The sequence below is a fragment of the Pempheris klunzingeri genome, chromosome 16 (assembly GCF_042242105.1).
Source record: "Pempheris klunzingeri isolate RE-2024b chromosome 16, fPemKlu1.hap1, whole genome shotgun sequence".
Classification (NCBI taxonomy): domain Eukaryota; kingdom Metazoa; phylum Chordata; class Actinopteri; order Acropomatiformes; family Pempheridae; genus Pempheris; species Pempheris klunzingeri.
The window spans coordinates 18274194-18300062 of NC_092027.1; the positions used below are offsets into that span (position 1 = coordinate 18274194).

The following is a 25869-nucleotide window of genomic DNA, read 5'->3' on the forward strand; positions in this document are numbered from 1 at the left end:
TATGCTTTGTCAAAAAGGAAGGTTTTTAGTCTACTCTTAAATGTAGAGAGGGTGTCTGCCAAACTGGAAGGAGGTTCCACAGGAGAGGAGCCTGATAGCTGAAAGCTCTGGCTCCATCACTACTTTAGAGGACTTTAGGAACCACCAGTAGGCCTGCATTCTGGGAGCGCAGTGCTCTAGTGGGGTAGTATGGTACTATGAGCTCTTTAAGATATGATGGAGCCTGACCATTAAGAACCTTATAGGTGAGGAGAAGGATTTTAAACTCTAGCCAATGAAGAGAAGCCAGTACAGGAGAAATGTGGTCTCTTCTCTTAGTTCTCATCAGAACACGAGCAGCAGCGTTCTGGACCAGCTGGAGAGTCTTTAAGGACTTATTGGGGAAGCCTGATAATAAGGAGTTACAATAGTCCAACCTAGAAGTGACAAATGCATGGACAAATTTTTTTGCATCATCAGCATCAACATTACACTCATCTCTATTTCCTCAAAAAAAACTGATTGCTGAAAGTAAGGATTTAATGTAACACTCAACAGAACTGGATCACTTTGGTTTTAGCATGGATATCAATTGTCACCCTGTAGAATATTTTAAAATTGATTCTCTTCAATATCCCACAGGGAGCTGTCATTAAACAAGACTCCATCTTGGAGCTGCTTCTGCAGCCACAGGACACTGTGGCGGCAGCTGTGGGGGGAGTATGGCGTCCTCTCTGGCGAGATGGTGGAAATCGGGAAGCCAGTGCAGGGTCAACCATTGGGGAGCTGGCTCTTCTGCAGAGGCAACACAGCTTGCTGCAGGAGGAGCTGCTGAGGCTGCGAGATGCCGAGAGCCGACTCAAGGACAGTGAGAGAGTCCGGCTCAGGCTGGAGCGGCAAGTCCGGCACATGAAGGTCTGCAGCGAGACTGCACCTGTCTCCCAGCAGCTGGGGGGGCCAGCTTCTCAGGTGAGGATATTTGTACTGCAATTCCATAGAAAGTTAGGCTGGTATATTCTGATTTTTAGTCCCAAGTATCAGTCAAGTTCAAAAAACATTGGATCCTCCACTTCTCAAAGTTATTATTAAACTCCATATATGTATGCATATATTGTCATCTTAAATTGAGAGAACCTTAATGATATCACAGTGATGTCATCAGGGTTCTCATTCTGTTGCCAAATACTGACATGCCTTTAGTATCTGTATGAGACGTGCCAGCCCCTGACACACACAGGTTGTCGTAACAATAATTAAGTTGAGGTTAATGTTCTGAAACAACACTAAGTAGTTAGGTTTAGGAAAGAAGATGGTATAGGTTACAATAAGTACATCAGTTAAGCCTCACTTTTTGTTTCACATGGGTCTCCTGAGTAAAAGTCCAGTGATTGTGTTTGACCCATCCATCTATCCTGGCCTCCTCCCTACACAGACTTTTTATAATACATTCCCCTTTAGCATCTCATACAGATGCTCGGATGTATCAAACTTCAAAGCGTATGACAAGGCAGCAGCACTTAACAACCTGGGAATGAGAATGGACTGGTTTACTGGGTTATTGTAGTTCTTCTCCTCCTGTTGTAGTGTGCACTCATGCAGCCAGGCAGGGAGGTCTTAACTGGAGCTGACAACCCACTGCCCAGCCAGGACCCTGCTCTTCAGTCAGATGGCCTCCATGATGGCAGTGATTATGAGGTAGACATGACATCAGATGATGATGATGATGGGACAGCATCTGAAAGCTCCAAAGGTCAGATTACTGAATGTTACATGCATCACTTGATATCTTAGTGTTTTAGGTGATGGTTCAATTCTTTGTCCAGATGCTCATCGTGGCCATCATCCCATCTGCTTTCAAGAATTGCATCTGGTCCCCTGGCCATCATGGCTGGTTAGATAGGCAGTTATAGTACGCCAGTTACATTGTTTCTTTGTCTTACTAAATGCACTTTGGCCAACAAATGTGTTTGCCCAGAATACAGTACATATACTGTATGTAAATATTATTTACATAATATTCAAGATCCAAGTAGATCACATGCTTTATGTAAATTGTTTTACTGGATATTCATTTATTCATCCACACAGTATGAATAGAAATGAAAACTATAAGAAGTGATTGGTCAGATTATTACTGGCCTCTTTCTGCTACAGCTGCACCAGAAGGGGATTATAGACTAATATGACCTGAGAAGAATCTCCTCAACAACTTAAATCTGTAAAATAACTATGAACAAGGGCCTTTTTCTGGCTGCATTCAACATAAATAAACGGCTGGCCATTATTTTAGACTTTACAGTAGATAAGTTATTTTCTGAAAGTGACTTTTTTTTGGAACTGATGAAAAAGTGTTGGTATTTGCTAACAAACACGATTTCTTCATCTTCACTTATTTCACAATTAGGGTCACAAAACTTTTAAAATTTTGAGTGAAAGCTGAAATAAACGAGCTCTTAACACATTTCTGTAGTACTCCCCTAGGTGTACCAGAACAGTGGGTTGTAACTTGAAAGTGTCAAATTATATAATCAAGACAAATGAAAAGTGATTTTCTTGTAGTTTTAGGAGAACAGAGGACTGCATTTTGAATTGTTCTCTCTTTTTCAGATCTTCAAGATATTCCAGAGGAGATCTGATCCTCGGCATGTTTCATAGTACTAATGAGCATACAAAAACTGACTCCAACAATGCACATTGGTGTGGGTGTGTCTATATTTTCTGCATGACTTAATGTTTATTTAGCTGCTTTGCTTTTGAGTAGATGGCTTGTGACAGTGAGTTGTTGTATTTTTCAGTTACACTTTAAGATTGTTTGGTTTTCCATGATTTAATTGTATCAGTTAACTAAAGGGGTGTGGAAAGCGGATGGACATTGCTAATACACTATATAAACTATAACTATAAATCCAACAGTTAGGGTGGCTGCAGTTTTCAACATAAGCATTTTTTGTCATACAAAACTGCAATGAAATTCACATAAAACAAGTAGGGCTAGACAACACCAACCTTGATGTGACAGTTTAAATCATGCTGCTCCTTTTGAAAATTCATAAAACCAAGACAGCACGATCGTGCAATATCAAAAAAAAAAAGATAATACACCATCTAAAGCAATCTAATACAACTTCTAGCAAAAGATCCTGCTTTTAAAAAGCCCATCATATTCAGTTTTAGTGAGACTATGCTAGGGAAATACTGATTTGTCTGGTAGCACTCTCTACAGGTCACAGAAAAACAAAGTGACAGCATTTAGGCCTGTTCATGACAGCAGTGAACTGAAAACTCATCTTCACCACAAAGATCTGGTTGAAATGATTAAAAACAATGACAGTCCTGAGGTTTTTGAGTCACTCAATTCAGTTCAATTCAATTTAGTTGTCTCACAGTGCTTTACAAAGTTCTCTGAAATAAACAAGAAGTGTAAGCGAACAAACGATGATAACATGTTACACTGAACAACACTAAAGCCATTCCAACATACACCACTATGGCCTACTCACAGTCTGTCAAGGCATCTAACAGTAATGCAAGTCCCCACATCATGACATGTAAGACATATGAACACAGCAGTGGACAGGGCAAAATACTGAAGAAAGCATGTTTAATATTTATGTTAACAGTGTAAAATTATTATCTAATCGGTTTCAAGAAGAAGAACCGATTTTTTAATTCAAGTGACAATTATCTGTTTCACATATAGACAGGAATTTATGCCAACTTCAGCATTTCACAAGTTTAAACTTCTTTTTCTGTTTAATTATCAGTAGGATCTAAAAATTATCAATATAATTTAAACATTTGAATGATCTATTATTTATCTGTTCGCACTGGTAGATTTAACAGCAGTTAAATCCATCCGTCCGTCAAGGTTTGCATATTCTGTAATAATAATTGTCACTCACCAAGAAGATGGAGGCAAACCTCCACTCGTCTGCTCAATCAATGTTACCCTCAGGATAACATAGAGTTTTAATGGATTTTAAGTGTACATATGGTAGAAAGTGGAGAGCATCCCATTGAGTTATTCAAATATTTCTGTGACTTTTCACAGATGTCCTCATATTAGAATCTTCCAACTGTACATCTACTTTTCTGATATGAATGTATTTTAGGCTACAATCTCATATTTTTGGTACCTAAAAAGGCAGGATGAGTACAATAATGTTCAAATCCATTGAGATGTATTAGATTGCAGTGTGAGGTATTGAATATTCAGGTACTATATTTGTCCGTGACAGTGTAAGACCTAACCTAAAACAAGGGCTGTACTTTCATCTGCACACCCTTTTGTCATTCATGTGAATTGTATAACTACATAAAAATAAAGGAACGTAATAGAAAATGTATTGTTGTATTGTTTAAATATTCAAAGAACATATTTCCTAGTTGGAGAGACTGGCGTGACAGTAATCCCACAGACAGAATTAACAATAGTAGAATTACAATGTTGTTAAATTAAAATAATATAATAAAACTGCAACCAGAGCAGCACACAGAGGTTTTTGGGCTGGAACCTGCTGGCCAGCTGGGCTTTCTGTGTGTTTCTGCGTGAGTTTCCTTCCACAGCTATATACACCCAAAGCCATATACTGTAGATTCGGTCAATTGGTGACTCTAAATTGTGCGTAGGTGTGTCTGGTTACACCTGTGAGGTATATCAATGTATCAAGGTTACTTTTTGTCATTTACAACACAGGGTTAAAATAAAAGTTATATTCCATTCAGGATACACACACATAGAACATATACACAAACAAAATCTATTTTTTATTTTTGAATCTTTTTTATTGAAAAAAACAAAACAAAAACCTGTCAGACACAAACTACTTTTCTTCGAAGTAGGAGAGGAAAGGCTTCCCGACTTTACTGACTATTTACTGAGCCTTCTGCAGAGAATTTAGATTTAACAACTTTGATTTAATAACACTTATATCCACACATTTACAGGGTAATGGTGCTTTGGCAGATTTCCAGTGAATCAACACCAGCCGCCGTGCCAATAGTGACAGAAAGGTCCAGGCATCATCCTGTGCACCTGTTACACCTGTAAAAGGACTTGGGCAGCTCCAAATCTAATGGTACAAAACCTCTCCAAACCTGGGAACAGTGTTGCTAGTCTGCTTCTGTTTAAGTGTAGTCTATGTATTCAGGACCGAGGCTGCAGGCAGACTCATTCCCCACTGTATCGTCTGATGATGTCCGAATGGGCTGGATTATAGTCAAAGGTTGTAGAAGGAGTACAGGAGTGGGTTCAGCATGCAGCCTTGTGGAGAGCTGGTGCTGAGTGTGTAGATGGAGAGGTGGGGGCCAAGTTTCACAGTCTGGGGCCGGTTGGTCAGGAAGTCTTTTATCCAGGCGCAGGTGAGTGGGGGCAGGCCCAAGTTTATAGTTTGGAAACCTGTTTGTTTAGCAGAATAAACAGAGTCTCATGTAAATGATCTGTATTTGCATTGAGCCTTTCTAGTCATTTCAACTCAAAGCGATTTTACATTATAGGCGTTATAGACGGCAACAGTGAAGGGAGAGTGAGGGAGGTCCTGATGGCTGATGGTCCTTGTTGCTCTTGGAGGGCTACAGAGATGCAGCATATTTACAACAGCAACATTTTCATTGGCAGGACTGACATGGACAACGAATTAATACAATTCATTAAGTTGGCTAAATGAATGCACTGAGACTATGACCAACCCCCCAGAAGGATGTCAGTAACAGGTATGAGGTCGAAAAGATGAGTTTTTAAATTTGGTTTTAAAGGTCTGACGTCAGAGGGAGGTTATTCCAGAGCAAGGGACCACGATAGGAAACCCTGCCCTGCATCCCACTTCCTTCTTTTCACACTCTGTATTCTGAGAGCCGGGAGCTAATTTAATAATTACAAAGTGATTAGTATGACCCTAAACCCACGCTGAGTGATTGTTTCTCCAGTGCTACTCTTTGATAAAAAATTCTTTAGTTTTTGTTAACTTTACATCCTGGCACTTGAATAAAAGTGTGTCATGAGTAAAACTGTAAAACAATGCAGTGTTTTCCTAAAAGTAGGGCCGCAGCAACCTTCCGGATTGTTATTGACACAGTTTTGGATGAACTGTTTCAGATGTGATTCTCTAACAATGAATACCAAACAACCCCTAAAAATACATTTCCCCTTAAAGCCCTGTCATCTTATAAAGTATATGATCACCATCAGGCCACAATGGTCAGCCAATGTGAACGCCCTCAGACCCCATAATAGAAAAGGTCACTGTTCAACATGCCAACCCACAGACACAGAGGGAAAGTGATATCAACTGTGTCATCTGATTGTTAGTTTGAAGGCACAAAAAAAGGTATTTTCAAGAATGTCACAGGGTTCAGCTCATTAGCTATTTCAGTGACGAACCTCAGGAGTGATTCTGTTTCTGTTCCTGTTCTGTTTCTCTGCGTTCATGTCTGCCTGTGTATTTGTGAGCACAGCTGCAGACAGTCTCTTATTCTAATCCTCGAGACAATGTCAGCCAAAAGATGTTTATTAATAACCAACTGGGGCCTAGAGAGGAAAATAACTGACATAGCCTCTCCACCATATCCATCCCCAGGAGAAATCCAATTATAGGCATTACAGGCCAGGTGATGGAATAGGGTTACAGGGCAGCATTCCCCCAGTGTCAGTTTGTATTGTGTTTGTTCTATCTCACATCGTCTCACCAACACTGTCCATATAGAATAAATAAAGGAGCAGCCTGACAGTTATTTCATAGATTATTCTTGATGGGAAATGTGTGGTTTTGTTAGAAATTCAAGCATATTTTTTTAGACAAAGCCTTTTGCCTTTGAAGTCAATACCAAGATTTCAATATTCAGTGAACAGAAACCAGTCCATGCATTTGTTGACTTTCCTGCTGTGAAATATATGACAGGACTACATCAGTCTGTGACTCTTACCTGAAAAACACTGAAAAATATCAGATCTTCCTTCAGAAATTAGGCAATAATATAATTATCAAATAAGAAAGTTAATACTTTAATATAATCTGCACCAATCAGTACTTTAAGGTGTACAATGGATCAGATGACTGTATGTAATATGACTAATATGAATACAGTTTGCCAAAGTCTACGGAGTCTCATTTGCTAACACATTAGCAGATAGAAGGCAAAACAGAAAGCCAAAGTCCTGACATCACTTTCTGTCTAGCTACAGTCTTTTACTTGACGACTGCCGTCATTGAAACTTTTTTGCTTACAGTACTCTTCATATTCCAAAAAGTACAAGCCTGGCCCACACTGCCATCCTCTACCTACCTCTACCTCTGTCTCGAACAGTATATATACAGTACTGTGCAAACGTATTAGGCAGGTGTGAAGAAATGCTGTAACAGAACAGGAGAAAAATGTTTATCAAATCAATATTTGGTGAGACCACCCTTTGCTTTCAAAACAGCATCAAGTCTTCAGGTACACTTGTACAGTTTTTGAAGGAACTCTGGAGGAAGGTTGTTCCAAACAACTAATCACAGATCTTCTGTGGATGTATTCTGCCTCAGATCTTCTGTCTCTTCATGTATAAATTATGTTGAGATCAGGGCTCAGTGGGGGGGCACACCATCACTTCCAGGACTCCTTGTTCTTCTTTACACTGAAGATAGCTCCTAATGACATTGGCTGTATGTTTGGGTCGCTGTCCTGCTGCAGAATCAATCTGGGGCCAATCAGACGCCTCCCTGATGGTACTGATGATGGATTAGTACCGGCCTGTATTTCTCAGCACTGAGGACACCATTAACTCTGACCTAATGCCATCTCCATCTGCAGTAGATGGTGTACCTGGTCCCACTGGTTTCTGCTGGTTCTGAGCTGTTTCTCTTTCAGTTGATGGCTGTGTTTGACTTTGTGCAAGTGTACCTAGAAGAATTGATGCTGTTTTGAAGGAGATGTCAAAGGGTGGCCACACAAAATATTGATTTGATTTAGATTTTTCTTCTGTTCTTTGTATTTTGAAAATTGCTAAAAAAAAAATACTTTTATATACAACTATATTTCATATTTTTGAAAGCACTCTCACACATACCACACACCTGCATAAGACTTTAGCACAGTACTATATATATATATATAAATGTCCATGTCTGTATTATATTCTACAGGTACAGACATTGAAAGGTGTATAATGTTTCCAGTAGGATATCAATATGGCTATCACAGCTCATTTTCACTGTCTGTTGTTGCTGTGAACTTCATGTGGGTTGCTGAAAAAATAGCACAGACTTCAATTCTCTGGATGAGCTGCAGCTGAGCCGTGCATGAGCAGCTGCATCTATTGCATTCACATAATATAAGTTAAAGCCTCTATTTGGTCCCTTTGTATCTGTAACTCAAATCAAAATCGATGAATTTCTTTCAAAAATCATGGCAATCACCAGCACAAACAGCAATCGCACACATTTTCTTCACCTTGTAAACCCCCTCAGTTGATGAAGATCAAAAGACAACAGTTGTACTTCATATTACCCACCCCTAATGACAAGTATCAATAGTTTATGCCATATCCCATTCTTTATGATGTAAATTATGTCACATAAATATAAGACTGTAATACTGCCCTGCTTATTTAATGGCAGTGACAGCTGTTGTTTAACCACATGCTAGCCATAACTAAAAGGGGAATTACATACATTGTCATGTATGTGGGTGTCTTGTATTTTGAAGAAAAACACTGGTGAATTTCTTTAAGATATTTATAAGAAGCAAATGAGCCTGAAACATTTTGATGATAGCACATCAGCTGTAGTCTGGCAATCACAAAGCCACAACTGACAGGTATGTTTAATCTTATGACTAACATCCAACCTTCATCTGGTCTATATGTGTGTCAGACACAAAGTATTTTCCTTTATTGTGTCTTCTAGTAGCATTTAAGCTCTTGTCAGCCTAGTTTTATTTCATTTTAGATAAACTATATTGATCCTGAAATTGACTCTTCAGTTCTTTCCAATATTGTTCTTCATTTTAGAATCAACATCACAAGGAAGAGGCTAGATCATAATTCCTTTGTGGTAGTTTTGTTTCTAAGAATAAAAATATACCTGCATACAATATGTTGTTGGTGTCTGTGAGGATATAGGAGGGTACAGTTGTGTGGTTACTTGAGGGGCTTAGAGGTGGGAGTGTCTCTGCCTCTGTCATATAAATGGTCTATCTTTGTCAGAGTTTACTGTCTCTACCGGTGTCCCAGGCTCTCAGATCATCCATTCTGCACCCATTTGTCCTCTCCTCCCTACTTATTGTATTTATTGCCAAAGTCCATTAAACCACAGCCAAAATGGAGGCCATCAAAAAGAAGATGCTTATGCTGAAGTTGGACAAGGAGAATGCACTGGACCAGGCTGAGCAAGCTGAAGCAGACAAGAAAGCAGCTGAAGAGAGAAGCAAGCAGGTGGGTTATGAATACATGCAAATCAAAGAGAAAGGCGAGTGAGAACTGTTTCACGGGGCTATTATAGGTGTGAATTTACAAAAGCAAAAATCTGAGTGTGTTAATTTAAGATATTATCTCTTGAACAATTTCACATTATGGCTTTGGATGATGATAATCTAGTCAGTTCTGCTAAGGCCCAAAACTGAGACCCAAACCCCTGAATCTGAATCTTGAAGACCCAGGCTAACCCAACTGAATCAAAATATACTGCTAAATTCGAGACCCATGCCTCCTTCAATCTTCCCACTAGACACTGCTACTACTTGCATCACTTGAATATGCATAGTTGGCACAGTCAGACAGAGGAATAGTAATTACATGTTAAAAAACAACCAAACCTGAACACAACCGCTCAAAGCAAAACACAGCAAAATAGCCCGAACCCAAGATGTAACCTGATACTTTGTTGGGTTCAGGCCGGGTAGCAGTCTTATTAGGGTGGAACTCTACAGCCTCTAATGCAAAATCATTTCATACTTTATCAATACAAAACCAAAACACTGAAAATGTGGAACTGCACATATGAGAGGGTACTGTGTTCTGTGCATTCCTCATCAAGACATGGAGGTGTTCAACTTTGTGAACAGCAGGCTCTCAAGTTGCAAAATGAATAGAAAGCAGAAATCCAACCCCCTATGCAAGCTAGCTTCATTACCACTAGAACCTGTTATTATTGCGTATCCATAATGAAAATAGTGGGTTTCTTTGTCTGATCTTTCCAAAATGCTGAAACACTCTGACTCTGAGAAAAATGATTATCTACAACTTTACTGGCTGATAGAATTTGAGCATCTACTTATTTCATCAAGAACAAAATAGCAATTATATCATTAGTGCTAAATATCTACAGTTTGTACATCAGTGGTCAAGGGTAAGTCACGATGGGTCACGATGTGCCTTGTCTTCTACAAGGAATATTTGGTTAACACTTTATAATACTAAGGAGTAGTTACTAAGGAACAAATGAGTAATGAATTAAGAACTACCTGATAATTCATTCATCATTAATTAGTAGTTCCTGAATAACTAAGAATATATAGTCAGTAAAGAAGATACTAGATACTATATTGAGTCATTTGTTTTCATAAATATCTTTGAATTGACAAACCCCAACCACTGTTTTGGAATAACTCTGAATCAGCCACTGAGCGGCACAAACCCGTAACAATTTATTAATTACTCAGTAATTAATTATTAGTTACCCTTTTGTGCACCTTCAGATAAACTGGCACATCAAACTGATAGCTTCTAAGTAGTCTCTCATAACTTCATTATCGTCTTGCCATTACTTCCCCTTCTGTGGTCCTAAAGTTAAGTGAAGCAGTTGTAAAGTAAAGGAGTTGATCTGATCACATTCTGACCTAAACATTCCATGTGCATTTACACATGGTATTAGCATGCATTTTTCCTTATCTAGATAGGATATCCAGATACAGAACACGTTAGTGTTAGAGAGTTAGAGAGGGTTAGAGGGTCCATTTAGATCCACTTGGCTTTTAGACATATTGACAGACAAACCTAGACATGCTGCAATACAACAGGACCCTGCCTGATCCAGTCAGACTGAGAACAATTTGGACCTGGCCCAACTGAACCTCTTGGTCACTACTGTGCTTAAGTCTTCAGGCATAGTCTCACTGGCATGTATGTGTGGGTAATAGTCACATTATGACTTACTGCCCGTATCTAACCTACTTTCTCACTTCTATTTCTTGTTCTTGGGCTTTTGTTGACTTTTGTGGATCTCAAGCACTGTATGTAAGCTTGCTTGCAATATTGCAATTTCTTAATTCTGAGTTACTGGTGCCTCCACCAGTGTTTGAGTTTTGGGACGATTCAAGTTATCTGAAGACAATGGTTGCTTACAATGGCAAACAGCGATATATACCAGAGGAGATATGGAGCTACTGTAACTGAAAGGAAGAAATGCACAAGAATTTAAAACGTTTTCTTCTATTGGTAGTAAGAAGAGGTAACTGAGGTCTTACTATCTGCCAGGGGAGTTTACGTACACCATTGTTGTGGTTGTTGCATTCCAACATATAATGTGATTGTAAGAGTGAGTACTGTCATCTACACAGTCATCACAGGACTGCCCCATCCCCCCACTTGGAGAATCAGACTATAACCTGATACACCTGGAGGCAACCTGCAAGCTATTAGTGAGGCATCAGGTGGCACACTGACTATGATGGTCTGGTCTAAGGATGTCATGGAAGGGAATTGTTCCAAGAGGACTGCGGAGAAGATATTGAGCATCTCTCACTACATGACAGGTTCTGTTTGTTTCTGTGAGGAAACACTGTCTACTGCTTTCCTCACAATAAAACTCAAATCAAAAAGGAGATCAATGGTCTTCTCAGCTGAAAGAAGGGGGCCTCATGTGAAGGAGCTATTAAGGAAAGTGAGAGAAGCCAAAAATGACCACAGGAAGAAGATTTCGGTCGGTAGGTGTGGAATGGGATGAAACAAATGAATAGTACAAACAGTACAAAAGGTCCCTGAAGTTGCTACTGAGCTGAACCTAATGGTAGGTTTCACACCTACTGACAACTACCACGCCTGTGTGCTCAGGCAGCGTGTCTGGGGCCCCACCTACTGTCCCTCACCCTGCATCTAGAACATGACTATCCTTCTCGCTTGGTAAATCCCAGAGGATTCGGAGGATAGCTCCCCTGACCCTTTATCTCCACCTGACCCAGCATTCCCACGACAGTGAATGGTGCTGCATAATGAACCCCATCGGCCCCTATGAAATATCAACCACTGGACCAGCCAGAATCATTCCTCCTGTTCACACTGCACAAATGTATTCTAACATGCATCTGAAGCTAATATTACCTTCAGTAATCTGAATTAGTCATATCACTGGGTTAGTTTCCATAGTCCACTTACAGAACAATCACAGGACATGAAAGGACCATGACAGGAGAGGGTCTCTTAGTGGTCAGTATGAACAGGAGGAATGATTACTGCAAGTAAAACAGCTTCAATGTACCTATGGGCAGATAGGTTGATTGATTTGAAAAAATGTGAATATAACCGGAACACATTTAAGTTATTATATCCCAGGGTATCACAATCACTGTATTAAACAAATGATCTGATATTATTTGAAAATCAGACATTTAGAATGTGATATTGGAAACCTGCTAACTCTGTGTTTGATCTATCCCATCAGCATGAAGACGAACTTCTGCAAATGCAAAAGAAGCTGAAGGGGACAGAGGACGAGCTTGATAAATACTCTGAGGCCCTAAAGGATGCTCAGGAGAAACTTGAGGTGGCAGATAAGAAGGCTGCTGATGTGAGTAATACAATTCCAAAAGTGTAATACAGAATAAGAGAGAATAAAAGCATACTACCAAAACATAGGCCCTTGTATCTTCTCATACTGGCATACAGTGTGAGCCCTGAACTGGGGCTCTGATTAAATCTGTGATACTGCCAGTGTAAACCAAGCTGATTCCTTTGCATTCCATTCCCATCATGCTCTGCATGGACTCCTCACAGCTGTCGGTAGGATTCAGAGACCTATTTTGGCCATGATGTCAGCCGCTCAGCCTTGACTGTGAGCTTAACAATTGTCCAAGTCCATTTTAGGTATATCATCCATTCCACTGAATCAGAGTTTCTCCTGATCTTTAGTCTCACACAGTGTCACACATTTTGTAAGACTGCAGCTACAAATAAAACATTTTAATTTTACACACTACATTGAAGATATTACAGCAAATGAAATCAACTTCTATGATTATGGCACCTGAGGATCCCCACTTGACATGTATAGGACAAATTATATACCATGATGTAGGTGTAAAAACAAGATCTGCTGGCCCTCAGCATCTATACCCTAAAAGGGAACACATTTTCTTTCACGCTGGATTCAGAACAAATGTGTAATTTAAATTAACACTGGCATTAAAAAACAAAAAGTCATTTGCTTGTTGGCAGAACCCTGGTTTGTCTGAATCAGCTTGCACCATGTGTATTTGTGCTCAGGCTGAAGCTGAAGTGGCTTCTCTGAACAGACGTATCCAGCTAGTGGAGGAGGAGTTGGACCGAGCTCAGGAGAGACTGGCAACAGCTCTGCAGAAGCTGGAGGAGGCTGAGAAGGCGGCTGACGAGAGTGAGAGGTGAATTCTTGTTAAGATCTGGTAATGGAATGTTTTGCTTTGAAAAGAATGAGCAGGGCCCATGATTAACGCCGGCAGTCAACCATCCATCTAAATCTTCCATGTTCAATACAGCAATATCATTACATTATCCAACATTTAAGCTTGTCCTCTCATGGTAAATCCAGACAGTGAACAGCATATTAGTGAACAATTGAGAAACTACAGCTTCTGAATTATCCTCTGCCCTGTAGTGGAGAGCACATGTAGCTGTGGTAATGCTAAGTGAACAAGAACGATGGAGAATGAGCAGTTCTTTCCATTTTGAGCTTGAATTTTAACTATTACCTTTTGCTGTTTCCAGGCAGCACCACCAGATAAACCAATACCCATTTCCACCCAACCTAAGTCAACCAAGTCTAAACTTGGCTATGACAGAGTGTGATGGGCTCCCAGGGGAGCCACAGTATTTATAGCCTTCCATCACAGACTGTAAGACTTCCTTTGGCTCATTCAGCTTACCACTGCTAAGCAGGCAAGTGATAGCTTTGACTATAGCTTTTCAAGGAGCTCTAGCATGTGATGAACAGACATCCTGCACCGAGTTTGAAACCAGGACAGTCCCAGAGACTGACTTGGTTTCAAACTGGATGTCCTGAGACCTGACAACTATCTGTGGAACACTGAAATGTTTTCATTTTGGTAGTGAATGTTGAAAACATTCATTGTCCTGGTTTTTACCACAATTTAAATAATAAGTAGAATATTATACTTGTTTTCAGCATTTACATTAACATTTATCATGTTTCATACTACTCCTTATTACTTAATCTAATATTAAAAACAACATCTGAGTCCAACTCTGATTGGTTTGTATGTGAGTCAATGTACGAGTCAGCAGCTACAGTTGCGCTCAAAATTATTCAACCCCCATTGGAAAGTAGGTGTATTGGCAAAATTTACAAACTTTCAGGTGTATTCAATGAACAACTCAAACATGAACAATTGAAATAGCTCACAAATGAAGTTACAGGTGGTTTCTCCAAATTCAACAGATTGTGTCAGATTGTGATTGGGTGTTGTTGTTATGACCTGCTGCAAATGTGCTGCATAGCCTGACACCAGGCTCTGACAGCGTTCTTGAGGAATCTTAGCCCATTCCTAATGGGTAATGGCCTCCAGCTCTCTATTCTTGTGTTTGCGTGCTGCAACCACCTTCTTCAAATCCCAACAGAGATTTTCTATGGAATTCGAGTCAGGCCACTGTGACGGCCACTCCAGTATCTTCCAGGACTTTTTCTGAAGCCAAGCCTTGGTGGACTTTGAGGAATGTTTGGGATCATTGTCCTGTCCAAAGGTCCAATGACACCCAAGCTTCAGGTTCCTCACAGATGACCTGATGTTTTCTCCTATGATTTCCTGATATTTGGTTGAATCCATCCTGCGCTCTAAATGCTGCAGGTTTCCAGAGCCAGATGAAGCAAAGCAGCCCCAGAGCATCACAGAGCCACCGTCATGCTTCACTGTAGGCAGGGTGGTCTTTTCAGCATGTGCCTCATTCTTACTCCTCCAGACATACTTTTGATCCCTGGACTCGAAAAATTCCAGTTTTGTTTCATTGCTCCACAGAACTTCCCTTCCTCTGTGACTTATTTATATGGGTCTGAGAGCATTGGAGTAGTGGTGTACGTCTTGGAGTTCAGGCATGGAGGTCTGCAGCGTTTAGCATTTGTCTTACTGTAGAAACCTACTGTCATCAGGTCTTACTGCAGGTCTTTTGCAGTCACCCGGTTGTTTTTGGCCACCTGCCTCCTCAGAAATCTGGTGCCAGCCGTTGATAGCTTCCTCTTTAGTAGTGTTCCATTAGCTTTAGCTTTCCTATAGCTTTGTTATATTTGTGCAAGGCAATGATCAACTCTAACTTGTACAATTCTCTTAACTTACACATATTTTTAACATGCTATCAAATGTCACTGTGAACAAACCCCCAGCCAGTCCAGGTTTTTGATGTGTTCTATCTCAAGCACACCTGATGCAAATAATGAGGCCCTTGATTAGTTGTTCTAGGTGTGCTTAAGACACCTGATACAACTAATCAATACCTGATTTGCAAATGAGTCACTTCTGAGGGATTCTATTCAATTTTCTATTTTTTTTTACGTCCCTGAGCACAGTTTTCAAAATAATGTATTTCTATGAGATTATCTTTTCATGTAGGACCTGGGAACACAGAAACTGTGCTGTTATTTCTCATGTTATATTCGTTTTTAAACTATAACCACTACATTACTCAACATCTAAACACATAATTTTACCCTTGTTTTCCTCTTTATTTATATGATGGTCATGTCAACAACAGTAACAACAGTTTTCAGAACTCAGTCATTTTAAAATACTTTTAGCCAGTTTCAGGATTTTAGCCATTGGATGTGGATTTTAAGTTGTTTTTATGTTTCTGCTCTAAGGCAACCATGCCACTTAGACCCGGTGAGGACCATGAGTTTCTGCAAAAAACAAAAAAATATCGATATCCATTGACTCTCTGATGAGCTGCATAAAAAAGACTCTCGTCCAGTATTCGGTACCTGGTGCCTGGGCAAATGAAACAGATTGCCTTACTCAGTGCTGCCATCCAGGACCAGTGAGCATCCAGGGAACGGACACCGAGATGGTGACATCTTATAAGTACCTGGGTGTTCACCTAAACAATAAATGGGACTGGACTGACAACTCAAATGCACTTTATAGGAAAGGCCAGAGCAGACTCTATCTGCTCAGGTGGCTGAGGTCTTCTGGGGTACAGGGGACACTGATTAAGACTTTCTACGACTCTGTTGTGGCATCAGCCATCTAATATGGAGTGGTCTCCTGAGGGTGCAGCTCATCAAGAAGGCCAGCTCTGTCCTGGGTCACCCCCTCGATCCAGTGGAGGTGGTGGGAGAGAGGAGGATGATGGTAAAGCTGTCATGAAAGACACACTGACAGCAGAGAACTCCTTCAGAGACAGACTCCTCCACCCTCAGTGTGTGAAGGAGCGATATCGTAGGTCCTTCCTCCCGGCAGCAACCAGCACTGCTCCTACTAGACCACACTGCACCAAATCTGACAATAACAGCACCACCAACCAATGACCACCAACTGTGCAATATATTTAATCAGAACAACCTTTAGATCCTAGTGCCTAGTGGAGTTAGCATATAACCACCATAACTGCAAGACGTCCATGCTTCTCAGTCAGATTTGTACAAAGAAGAGGGAGCGCCCTGGATGGTGACTAATACCACTTCAACTAAGGGTTCCTACCACCGTACATCTGTGTGCCTCCTTGTACTAGCTATTAATAGATATATACAAAACGCAAACTTTTGTCTTGAATTAATATGATATGTCATATATGATTGATTATCTTTACAGAATAGAGTAATAATAAAACGCGTCGTACTACAAATATATATACTGTGCAAGAAACAAGTAATGTTTGTGTGTGCAGAGGAATGAAGGTGATTGAGAACAGGGCTCTCAAGGATGAAGAGAAAATGGAGCTTCAGGAGATTCAGCTGAAGGAAGCTAAACACATTGCAGAGGAGGCTGATCGGAAATATGAGGAGGTGAGTTTTCTATTGTTGGCTACTGGAATCTGCAGCATCATCTGTTTCCAGGTAGTGACTAAGAGGCTCCAATAGCCCAGCTTCAAGATCAAGCAAGATCAAGATCTGAAAGAAGCTAAGGTATCATGAGTGAATGATAACTGATACTGAGATCAGCTCTCAAACTGACAAGTCACAACTATCAATTTCACTTGTGACTATGATGGACTTAATTGTATTATATTATATATTTGCGTCTGTGATGTATGCAGCCTTATAGAATAGAATAGAATAGAAAGCCTTTATTGAGCATATATATGTTTATATAACGCATTTGTCCAGGTGGCCCGTAAGCTGGTGATTGTTGAAGGAGAGCTGGAGCGCACGGAGGAGAGGGCAGAGTTGGCTGAGGCGTGAGTATCTATATCAAGGCCTGAGTATCATACCCATATCTTGTTCATGATACCAGGACCTTTACGTAATGAAATTACATTACATATTTTTACACTGTGGTAATACCAACCCTGAATACTGCCTCCATCAATGTCTCTTTTTACAGTGGTCAACTTTGAACTTCTCAATACTTTTCACAGCTTTCTTCAAACTAATCTGATGCTTTCTCCTTCTTTCCCTAAAATTAAAATGACGTCAGTAAATGTGCTGAACTAGAGGAGGAACTGAAAAACGTCACCAATAACCTGAAGTCTCTGGAGGCCCAGGCTGAGAAGGTAGGGCTAGGCTAAAGTACTCAAACCAGCAAGGCACAGCATGTTCTCATTATTCTGTATATACACTGGGTGTCAAATCACAAAGAAAATAAATTATTGGAGAAACACAAGAAACACTGAAACAGATGACTCCACTATCGTGCTCTACAGAAAGTGTAAAAATTCAGAGTGACTGACTGAAGGGGGTCAACACAGCGCCAGTTAAAGAAAGAGAGAGCAACTGAGAAAAAAACTTTCTTGACCGACAGACAAACACTTTGGCGGAGTTCCTTAGACATGTGCTGCCCACCGTAGATGGGAATATTGTAATACAATCTGGAACCCACTAATCGGCAGATAACTACTCAGATAAGTCAGAATGAGATCATCCACCACAGAGTGATATCATTTCTTAATACAAAAAAAGTATTTAAAAATCTTACACACCATAACATTTAACCAGAATATTACTAAAAGATAAATACTAAATACTAAAAGATATATTGCAAGTGCACATGAAATTTGGTGTCATTCAGTATTATGAATTCTGGCTAGAATAGAATAGATTAGCTTTTATTGTCATTTCAGTACAAGTCTTGCTCTAAGTTTAAAACTTTATAGTTGGAGCACATACTGGATGAACATATTGAATTTTGTGACATTTTAAATGTAATCACATTACATTTAATCCTGAGAAAATCCCAAAAGTGTGAAAAGTGTGTTGCAGCAACACCTATGGATTAGTGCCAAACTTGGCATCATAGATCTGGACTAGGTGCCAAATGATATATATGTATTAGGTGTTGTGCCAAAGTATTTCCAAAAATGACCTATACCCAGAAGTACAATATTTAAGACCTGCACAGAACTAGTTGCTCAAATCATTCCAAAATGTCTTAAAGCTTCAATCAGAAAAACCAGAGCATGGAGGTTTTGTCTCTTTTGTGACTGTATATAAACATTTATTGATATAAATGAGCATGGCCTTCACCCTGCCTTCACGATGTCCGATGCCAATGTTCCAACCTATGGGGAGCAAGGTTTAAGGGGGTGGAAGCTTAGGTGCTGGACGTGTAGTGCAGTAACCTTCATGCAGGAGCCAGAGGCCGTTTGTTTTAACCATAATCCCACATCATAATCCTACATCAACATACGTTGCAGGAATGTAAAAGTGTGTTTGAGTTCTTCTTTCTTTAAGAAGTTTAAATGAAGTCACAGTTTAACTTGCTTTCACATAGATCTGCATCCTAATAATGTTGTCTGTCACCACAGTACTCTCAAAAGGAGGACAAGTACGAGGAAGAGATCAAGATCCTGACCGACAAGCTGAAAGAGGTGAGCAAGAAGAAATAATAACCTTCAGATATTGTAAACCCTCAATTTATATATTTTCTAAATTGAGATCCATCTTTCACCGTTAAAGATTTCAGTAAGACATGTCGAGACAAAGCGGCTTCCTCCGACTACGTAAAATGATGCCAATGCAGAGGTGCCACAAACTGCAATTCCTCGACTGGCTGCTTGAGGCTGGCTTCATAAGAGAGTCAATCCTCATAGATTCCCAAGTAAAAATGCTGACTTTCCAGCAGAGATTAACATGTTGACAGCCTGAAAGCTTTGGTCTCTATAGCTAATTTTTCCGTTCTTGACAACTGAGTAAAATTTTTATATAACTCATCCGTTTAAATTATATTAAGGCTTAAGGTTTGCATAACAGGGGGCATGGCCACTCAGTGACAGGTGGGTGCTGTCAAGGATGGCCAGCTATTTGCTGGTTTGTGTTGACTGCTCCAATGTCACTAGTGTGTCACAGACCGGAGGGGTGGGAAGGCTCGCAAGGGTGTACCCCCAGTCCACAGTCACTCTATAATGAGCTACATACATCGCTTTTATGCCATTCAGATGTTCTGATGAGATTTTTCTAGTTTTGCTGAACTAGATTCCTAGTTAATCCAATTCAATGAGGTAAACTGCTTTAACTTCTGTCAATCAGTTAAGATTGATCCATTCCATTCATTCCAATGAAAGTTGCTCAGTGGCACAAGAAGTCAAAAAAGTTTGACTCAACAGGTATTAAAGTCCCCAGATCTTCCGCATTGTTGGGCCTGAGGAGCATTCACACCAGTGTCTCCTGAGCTGGCTAACTTCCTGTTAAATTAAATGAATGGGAATAAAATGATTTAATCGTGTGAGCCTTCTAGACTTCCCAAATGTTGGATCCATTGGGATCAAATGGATCAAATTCTGATGGTAAAATAAAGGTAATTTTCTCAAAAAAATGTATCTGCTGATTAACAGGCGTCTCTTTCACAATGTAAGTCTATGAAAAAAAGTCTTTGGGGCCCAATGGCATCATGTGCCTGACGTCATTGTTGTTATTACACGGTTTGGCTACTGTAAAATTGGCTTCAAAGCCTGGTGCACTTCCTGGGGGCTTGGTGTAGCTCCTTAGCCCTAGCCAGCTTGGTATTCATTCAGCCCCCATCTTTGGCCATTTTTGAATTAGCACTGCAAAGATGGCGACCTACAGAGAGCGTCCCATTGAGCTTCATTTTGACTTTCAGAAACCTGGGTGTCACAGAGAATACATCCATGTTTTACATAGTCTGTGGTTGTGGTATTCTAATTTGGTGACCGTAGATGTCATATGCTCAGAAGTTGACTTGTGCTTTATCATATCAGGCTGAGACCCGAGCTGAGTTTGCTGAGAGATCTGTGGCCAAGCTGGAGAAGACTATTGATGATCTGGAAGGTACAACATTTATTACACTTTTTCACAATACTGTTATTAAATACACCATTTAAACACTGTCTTCAATTCAGTTTTAAGTATCTCAGTTATTGGCAGAACATTCAGTTGTGATGTTACTCTGTGAGTCACTCTGCTCCCTTGTTCCCGGATCTAGTTTAAAGGACAAGTCTGGTGATATTCTATATTTTTTCCTCGTCATAAATGGCAAACCAACAACGAATGTACAATACTAATGAGTGCGGCCTATAGTTTGACCTTCTGGCACATACATTCGTTCTATGTTAGATTTGGTAACCCCTGCTGCATTTTGTCTTCATTGAACCACCGATTAACCTTTAAGCAATTAAGTCCAAATGGTTTACTGTTTGGCTGCATTTCATACAGTCCAAATGACAGTATACACTGGTGTGTAGTTAAGCTTGTACACAAGTCACCACTTTGAGATGGTCTGCAGCTCTGCTTTTAAATGCTGAGGCAGATTGAGAGGCACATCCAAAATCAGCACAAACACTTCAGTGACTGAGACATAACAAGTCCTTGATTTGGTTAGTTGTATGAATTCTGGTCATCAAAGCTAGAGTGAGAGAAAGCACATGGTCCTACAAGAGGCTGCAGCTGCAGAAACTCAGGGTTTAATCTTGATGCCATTCCGTTGTTTCCTCAGCAGAAGTCATGTTTGTAGGGTGCTTGTTTTATGGTTTATGGATATTAGGTCATACAAGAATTACAGAATCACAAAACTTTGTGTCTTAATTGATATTTTAGATTTCATGTAGAAACATTTAATTTGTGGTATTTTTGGAACACGAACACACAAAATATGTAACAGTCCAATCAGGCCTGCTCTATATGTTTACATCAACCAGTGTGTAGAAATCATGACAGGAATTTTGTGTTGTATATTTCCCATTACTGGTTCATCTGAGTTTGGTGTGAGTTGCTGCCACAAATGAAGGAGTTCAAGTATCTTGGGGTCTAAAATGGAGTGTGAGATTGACAGGTGCATTAGCATAGCATTAGCAGTAATGCAGGCATTGTACAACACAGCTGTGGTGAGCAGGGAGCTAAGCCAGGAGGCAACGCTTTAGATTTACCACTGTGTTCCAAATCTCACACATGGTCATGAGCTTAGGGTGGTAACCAGACAAATGAGATCATGGATACATGCAGCTGAAATGAGTTTCCTCTGCAGGGTGTCTGGAGTCAGTCTTAGAGACAGGGTAAGGAACTCAGACATCCAGAAGGAGCTCAGAATAGAGCCGTTGCTTCCTCGCTTCAAAAAGAGCCAGTTAAAGTAGTTCAATATCTGATCAGGATGAATCCTAGGCACCCTCCTTCCAAGGTTTCCCAGGCACATCCAACTCCTTGGGAGCTACACTCCTTTCTTATGTTGTCATGGCCACTGAGTCTGAAGTTGCTGTCTACTTGAAATTCCACCTAAACTGTGACAGTATAGTGTGTACATCCAAAGACTTCTATATCTTCCTCCTCCGTCATAGAGCTCCACCGTTGACTAAAAACTACTGAAACATAACATTGAGCTCCACAGTCGCACTGGGTGACTTGTTTTATTCATTACCACACACAGCACTTCTTTACCGCCATCACAACCTTGCTCTTCTTTTTCCCCTTTCCTTTGCCAAACACCTTTCCTTGGTCTGTGGGTGGACATACAGATGAGCTTTATGCACAGAAACTCAAGTACAAAGCCATCAGTGAGGAACTCGACCACGCCCTCAATGACATGACCTCTATGTAAGTAGTCATATATGTCATTTCCAAATGAGAAGCATGCTTCCTCAGCCTGCCAGGGTAACTTTAGTGTGGATGAAAAATAACTCTTTCAATGATAACTTTATTGTACACTGACCTTTCTGCCTCCTGTAGTTTCTAACATTACAACAACAGTAAAAACAACCTTCCTGCGTTCTTGTCAATTTAATAAATATGAAATAGTTGGTGTACTGCCTGTTTATTTAGCCAGATGCTTAATGAATTATCATATCTCTTTGCAGCATCTGTAACAATAGCTTTCGGAATTAACATTGTAATAATATATCGAACAGAAGACAAGACAGACATTTTGTGGGGTCAGTAAATTGAAAAAAGTGCCAATCAAGTGGAGTTAGGGGGTATTCACCCTCTACTACAACAATGATAACTGGTGCAATGATACTATATTAAAAATGTGTGCACACTTCAAAAGTAACTTAACATCAGGCTTAAAAGTTCATTTCCAGCAGGGATAAATGCCTCAAGTACACTTGCTGTTGCTTTTGTTTCCTGGAAGAGCTTTACTACAAAAAGCCCCTACCAGCAGTCAAGGTACAACAGATTGGAACTTGTTTCAGAGCCACACTTCTGTACACCTGCAAAGTGTGCCCCACACAACAACCTCCCTGGACATTACCCCAGGACAGGCTATCAGACAGTTGATCAATGCACAACACCATATTAGCAACAATCACTCTTACTTTTACTTGCAAGTCATTTTTGTGAGATGGGCCCCCGGTTGAGAGAACTCAAAGGTTAGCTATGACAGAATCTATCAACTCATGAAAAACTTCTATTAGCTCTGTTCTGACATAGTTCAGATACACACTTCAACACTGACTCCTGCTTCTTATGTTTTCAGATAATCCAGAAGCTCTGCCATCCAGTCAGGTTGTCGTTTCAAGACTCAGCCGTCTACTGCTGAAAACTGCCCATTGGCTCGATTTGATCTCCATCTGTTCTTCTCCCAACCCCCCCTCTCCTTTATTCAGTCTCATCTCTCTTTCATAATTCTTCAACTACTGAGCTGTTGAAATCTATGTGCCTGTGTACTGTTCTTAGCACTTTCTCAATGTATCTTCTGAACTTGCTTCTGTTCAATCTATAGTCATCTAATAGCCATTCTTCATTGTATGTTCTCTGTTTAATCATGTTTTTGTCTGATTTCACTCTTCCTTGTTCTTCTGTATCAATTCTGCTCTGTACCAATGTTAAACACGGGAGGGAAGAATTGCTTGTCCATGGCTGTTTTTTACCTTCACGTTTCTAATATTTCTATTTGACAGTTTAAAAGTGTTTAATAGGAGTTTACAGTACTCAGACCTCACAGGATCTTGAGTTTTTAGCTGCAACCAGCAGCTTCATGGCTCGCTCTGTTAGTGGGTCAGTTCACAAAAATGTCCCCACAATATGGTGGCCACAGTTTTTGTTTTGGGTGGCTGAGATTTGCCACAGGTCAAACTTTGTAGAAAGGCGCACACTCACACACACAGATAGAGAGACATACACAGACTCTTATGGGAGCCATTATTGTACTCAGAGTTTCTAATTTTTGTACTTTCTTTGGCAAAACAGTATATAAAGAATTTCACCTTCAAACAAGTAAGTAATAGTAAGATTTAAGTACTTCAACATTTGTGCAATGGGAACAGTATTATAGAGCAATAAAAGAACAAGAACAACACCGTTGTTGCTCTAGTGGACAGTCCAGCTAATAAAGTCATCAAAACACCGGGCGGCTGTAGCTAAGACATAGAAACCATGGAAACAGCTATTGGACCCAATGTGCATTTGGATCTTCCTGAATTGGCTTCAATGATCCAAACTGCCAACTTGTCTCCTAGACCCCTTAGATCCCTACTGGGCTACTTAAGGAAGTTCTACCCTTAATCAACACATGTCCTCTGGATATGATCAATCAGTCTTTATTAACAGGCTACATACCACAGTCCTTTAAAGTAGTAAGTAATTAAACCTCCTCTGAAAAAGTCCACTCTTGATTCAGGTCTATTAGCCAACTACAGACCTTTATCCAACCTTCCCTTTCTCTCCACGATCTCATATCATAGCTTATGTAACGGGGTTGGTTGGTTGCAGAGGGTTTTTGTGTGTTCCTAAACTTCTGCAAGTAATAAAATACATTTTTAACAGGGAACTGAACTTTCTTCAACACTTTGTTGGCTTGACAAGCAGACAGCAGAGCATCTCACACACACTTCTTCTATGTCATAAAGACACCAAAACAGGCCACGCTGGAGTCGAACTGTTGAAAGTACGTCTGCAATATTGACCCATAAGTATCTTCAGGCCATGAAGACGGTGAAGGTTCAGTGTTGACAGTAACATTTAAAGCTTCACAATGACAAGACCTGCATCTGAACTGTGGGATCATATATTGTAACCACACAATATAAAGATTTCACTGTAACCTCAGAAACACTGGCTGTACCTTCTGCCTTACACCCACCAACATCAAATCCTTAGCATTAGCCACACGTTAGCTTTGGTGCGAAGAAACATGTTAGCCTATATATAGAGAGATCCAGTTATACTGACTATATCATCAGGGAATCTGAAGCAACAACCTTATTGAATTATTGTAAACCTCCACCCAATGTGGACCCCGACAGAAGCCGCCCACATTGAGCCTGGGTCTGTTCGAGGTTTCTTCCTGTTAAAGGGGAGTTCTTCCTGCCACTGTTGCTCAATATAATATCTGATGCTGCTCATGTGGGAATTCTTGAATCCTTAATGTTGAATTCCTGAATCATTGGGTCTCTCTCTTCATTAAAGAGTTTGGACTAGACCTGCTCTTTATGTAAAGCGTCTTGAGATAACGCTGTTGTGAATTGGCGCTATATAAATAAAGATTGATTGATTGATTCATTCATTCATTCATTGAATACAGAGGTGACAGAATGTGAAGCACCACATGCACCCTCAGTGCTGGATGGTGAGGAACTTTTACAGTTTTTTACAGCTCTGACCTCTTTTTAGGAATAATAATGGTTATTATTCTGCTGCTTCCTGCCGAGTGAATCACCGCTCATTTCCCGTTTTCATTTCTTCTTCTTTTCTCTATCTGCAGCGTGTTCCTCAGGCAAAAAAGAAAAAAGAACATCCAGGTTTAATGTTCTGCACCTTGGCCTTATGTTTTCAAAGGTACTTACTGGAGTGATTAAGAGCTGGCACAGTATTGCTATCCATGGTACATTGTTCAATACATGAGAGCATCCACAGGCGGATCAATAGGCTGTTATTTAACAAGTTATCAGTCATGGCTGAATGACAATCTCCTCCTAAGCTAGATGTGTCCAGGCCAGCTAATAACAGTACCTAATAACAGTCAGCACAGGTACGTTCTAAACATTTAAAGACATGACGGTTGGTGTAAAATCAGAAGTGGCCATCCCATAGTACCTCTACATTGTTCAGAGAGGCATGAGCATCTGCTGTGTACACAATGATCAAGCTTCACTAAAACAAGCCCAACTCTTACCAG

General features: G+C 40.2%; 2 protein-coding genes across 3 annotated transcripts in view; both read left to right on the top strand.

Moving 5' to 3' along the window:
- The window catches only part of arhgef2a (Rho guanine nucleotide exchange factor (GEF) 2a), a 41377-nt gene extending 37054 nt beyond the window's left edge, over positions 1-4323 (top strand). For both annotated transcript variants that reach the window (XM_070846976.1, XM_070846977.1), the window contains 3 exons: positions 622-948; positions 1564-1729; positions 2587-4323. In XM_070846976.1, the coding sequence (XP_070703077.1) occupies positions 622-948; positions 1564-1729; positions 2587-2615 (522 nt within the window). In that variant the 3' untranslated portion in view covers positions 2616-4323. The remainder of the gene's footprint in view (positions 1-621; positions 949-1563; positions 1730-2586) is intronic.
- Positions 4324-9199: 4876 nt separating this feature from the next.
- Positions 9200-24513, top strand: LOC139215247 (tropomyosin alpha-3 chain). The gene is made up of 10 exons (XM_070846157.1): positions 9200-9391; positions 12615-12740; positions 13436-13569; positions 17039-17156; positions 17478-17548; positions 17788-17863; positions 19115-19177; positions 20525-20594; positions 22271-22349; positions 23230-24513. Exons 1-10 carry the CDS (start codon positions 9278-9280, stop codon positions 23231-23233), a joined length of 855 nt encoding a protein of 284 aa, XP_070702258.1. The 5' UTR covers positions 9200-9277; the 3' UTR covers positions 23234-24513.
- Positions 24514-25869: the final 1356 nt, after the last annotated feature.

Excerpts from the sequence above, each read along its gene's own strand:
- LOC139215247 (XM_070846157.1), top strand. The coding sequence starts at position 9,278 with ATGGAGGCCATCAAAAAGAAGATGCTTATGCTGAAGTTGGACAAGGAG. Across the intron at positions 9,392-12,614 it reads CTGAAGAGAGAAGCAAGCAG|CATGAAGACGAACTTCTGCA; the intron begins GTGGGTTATGAA and ends CTATCCCATCAG. Across the intron at positions 17,549-17,787 it reads AGGGCAGAGTTGGCTGAGGC|TAAATGTGCTGAACTAGAGG; the intron begins GTGAGTATCTAT and ends AAATGACGTCAG.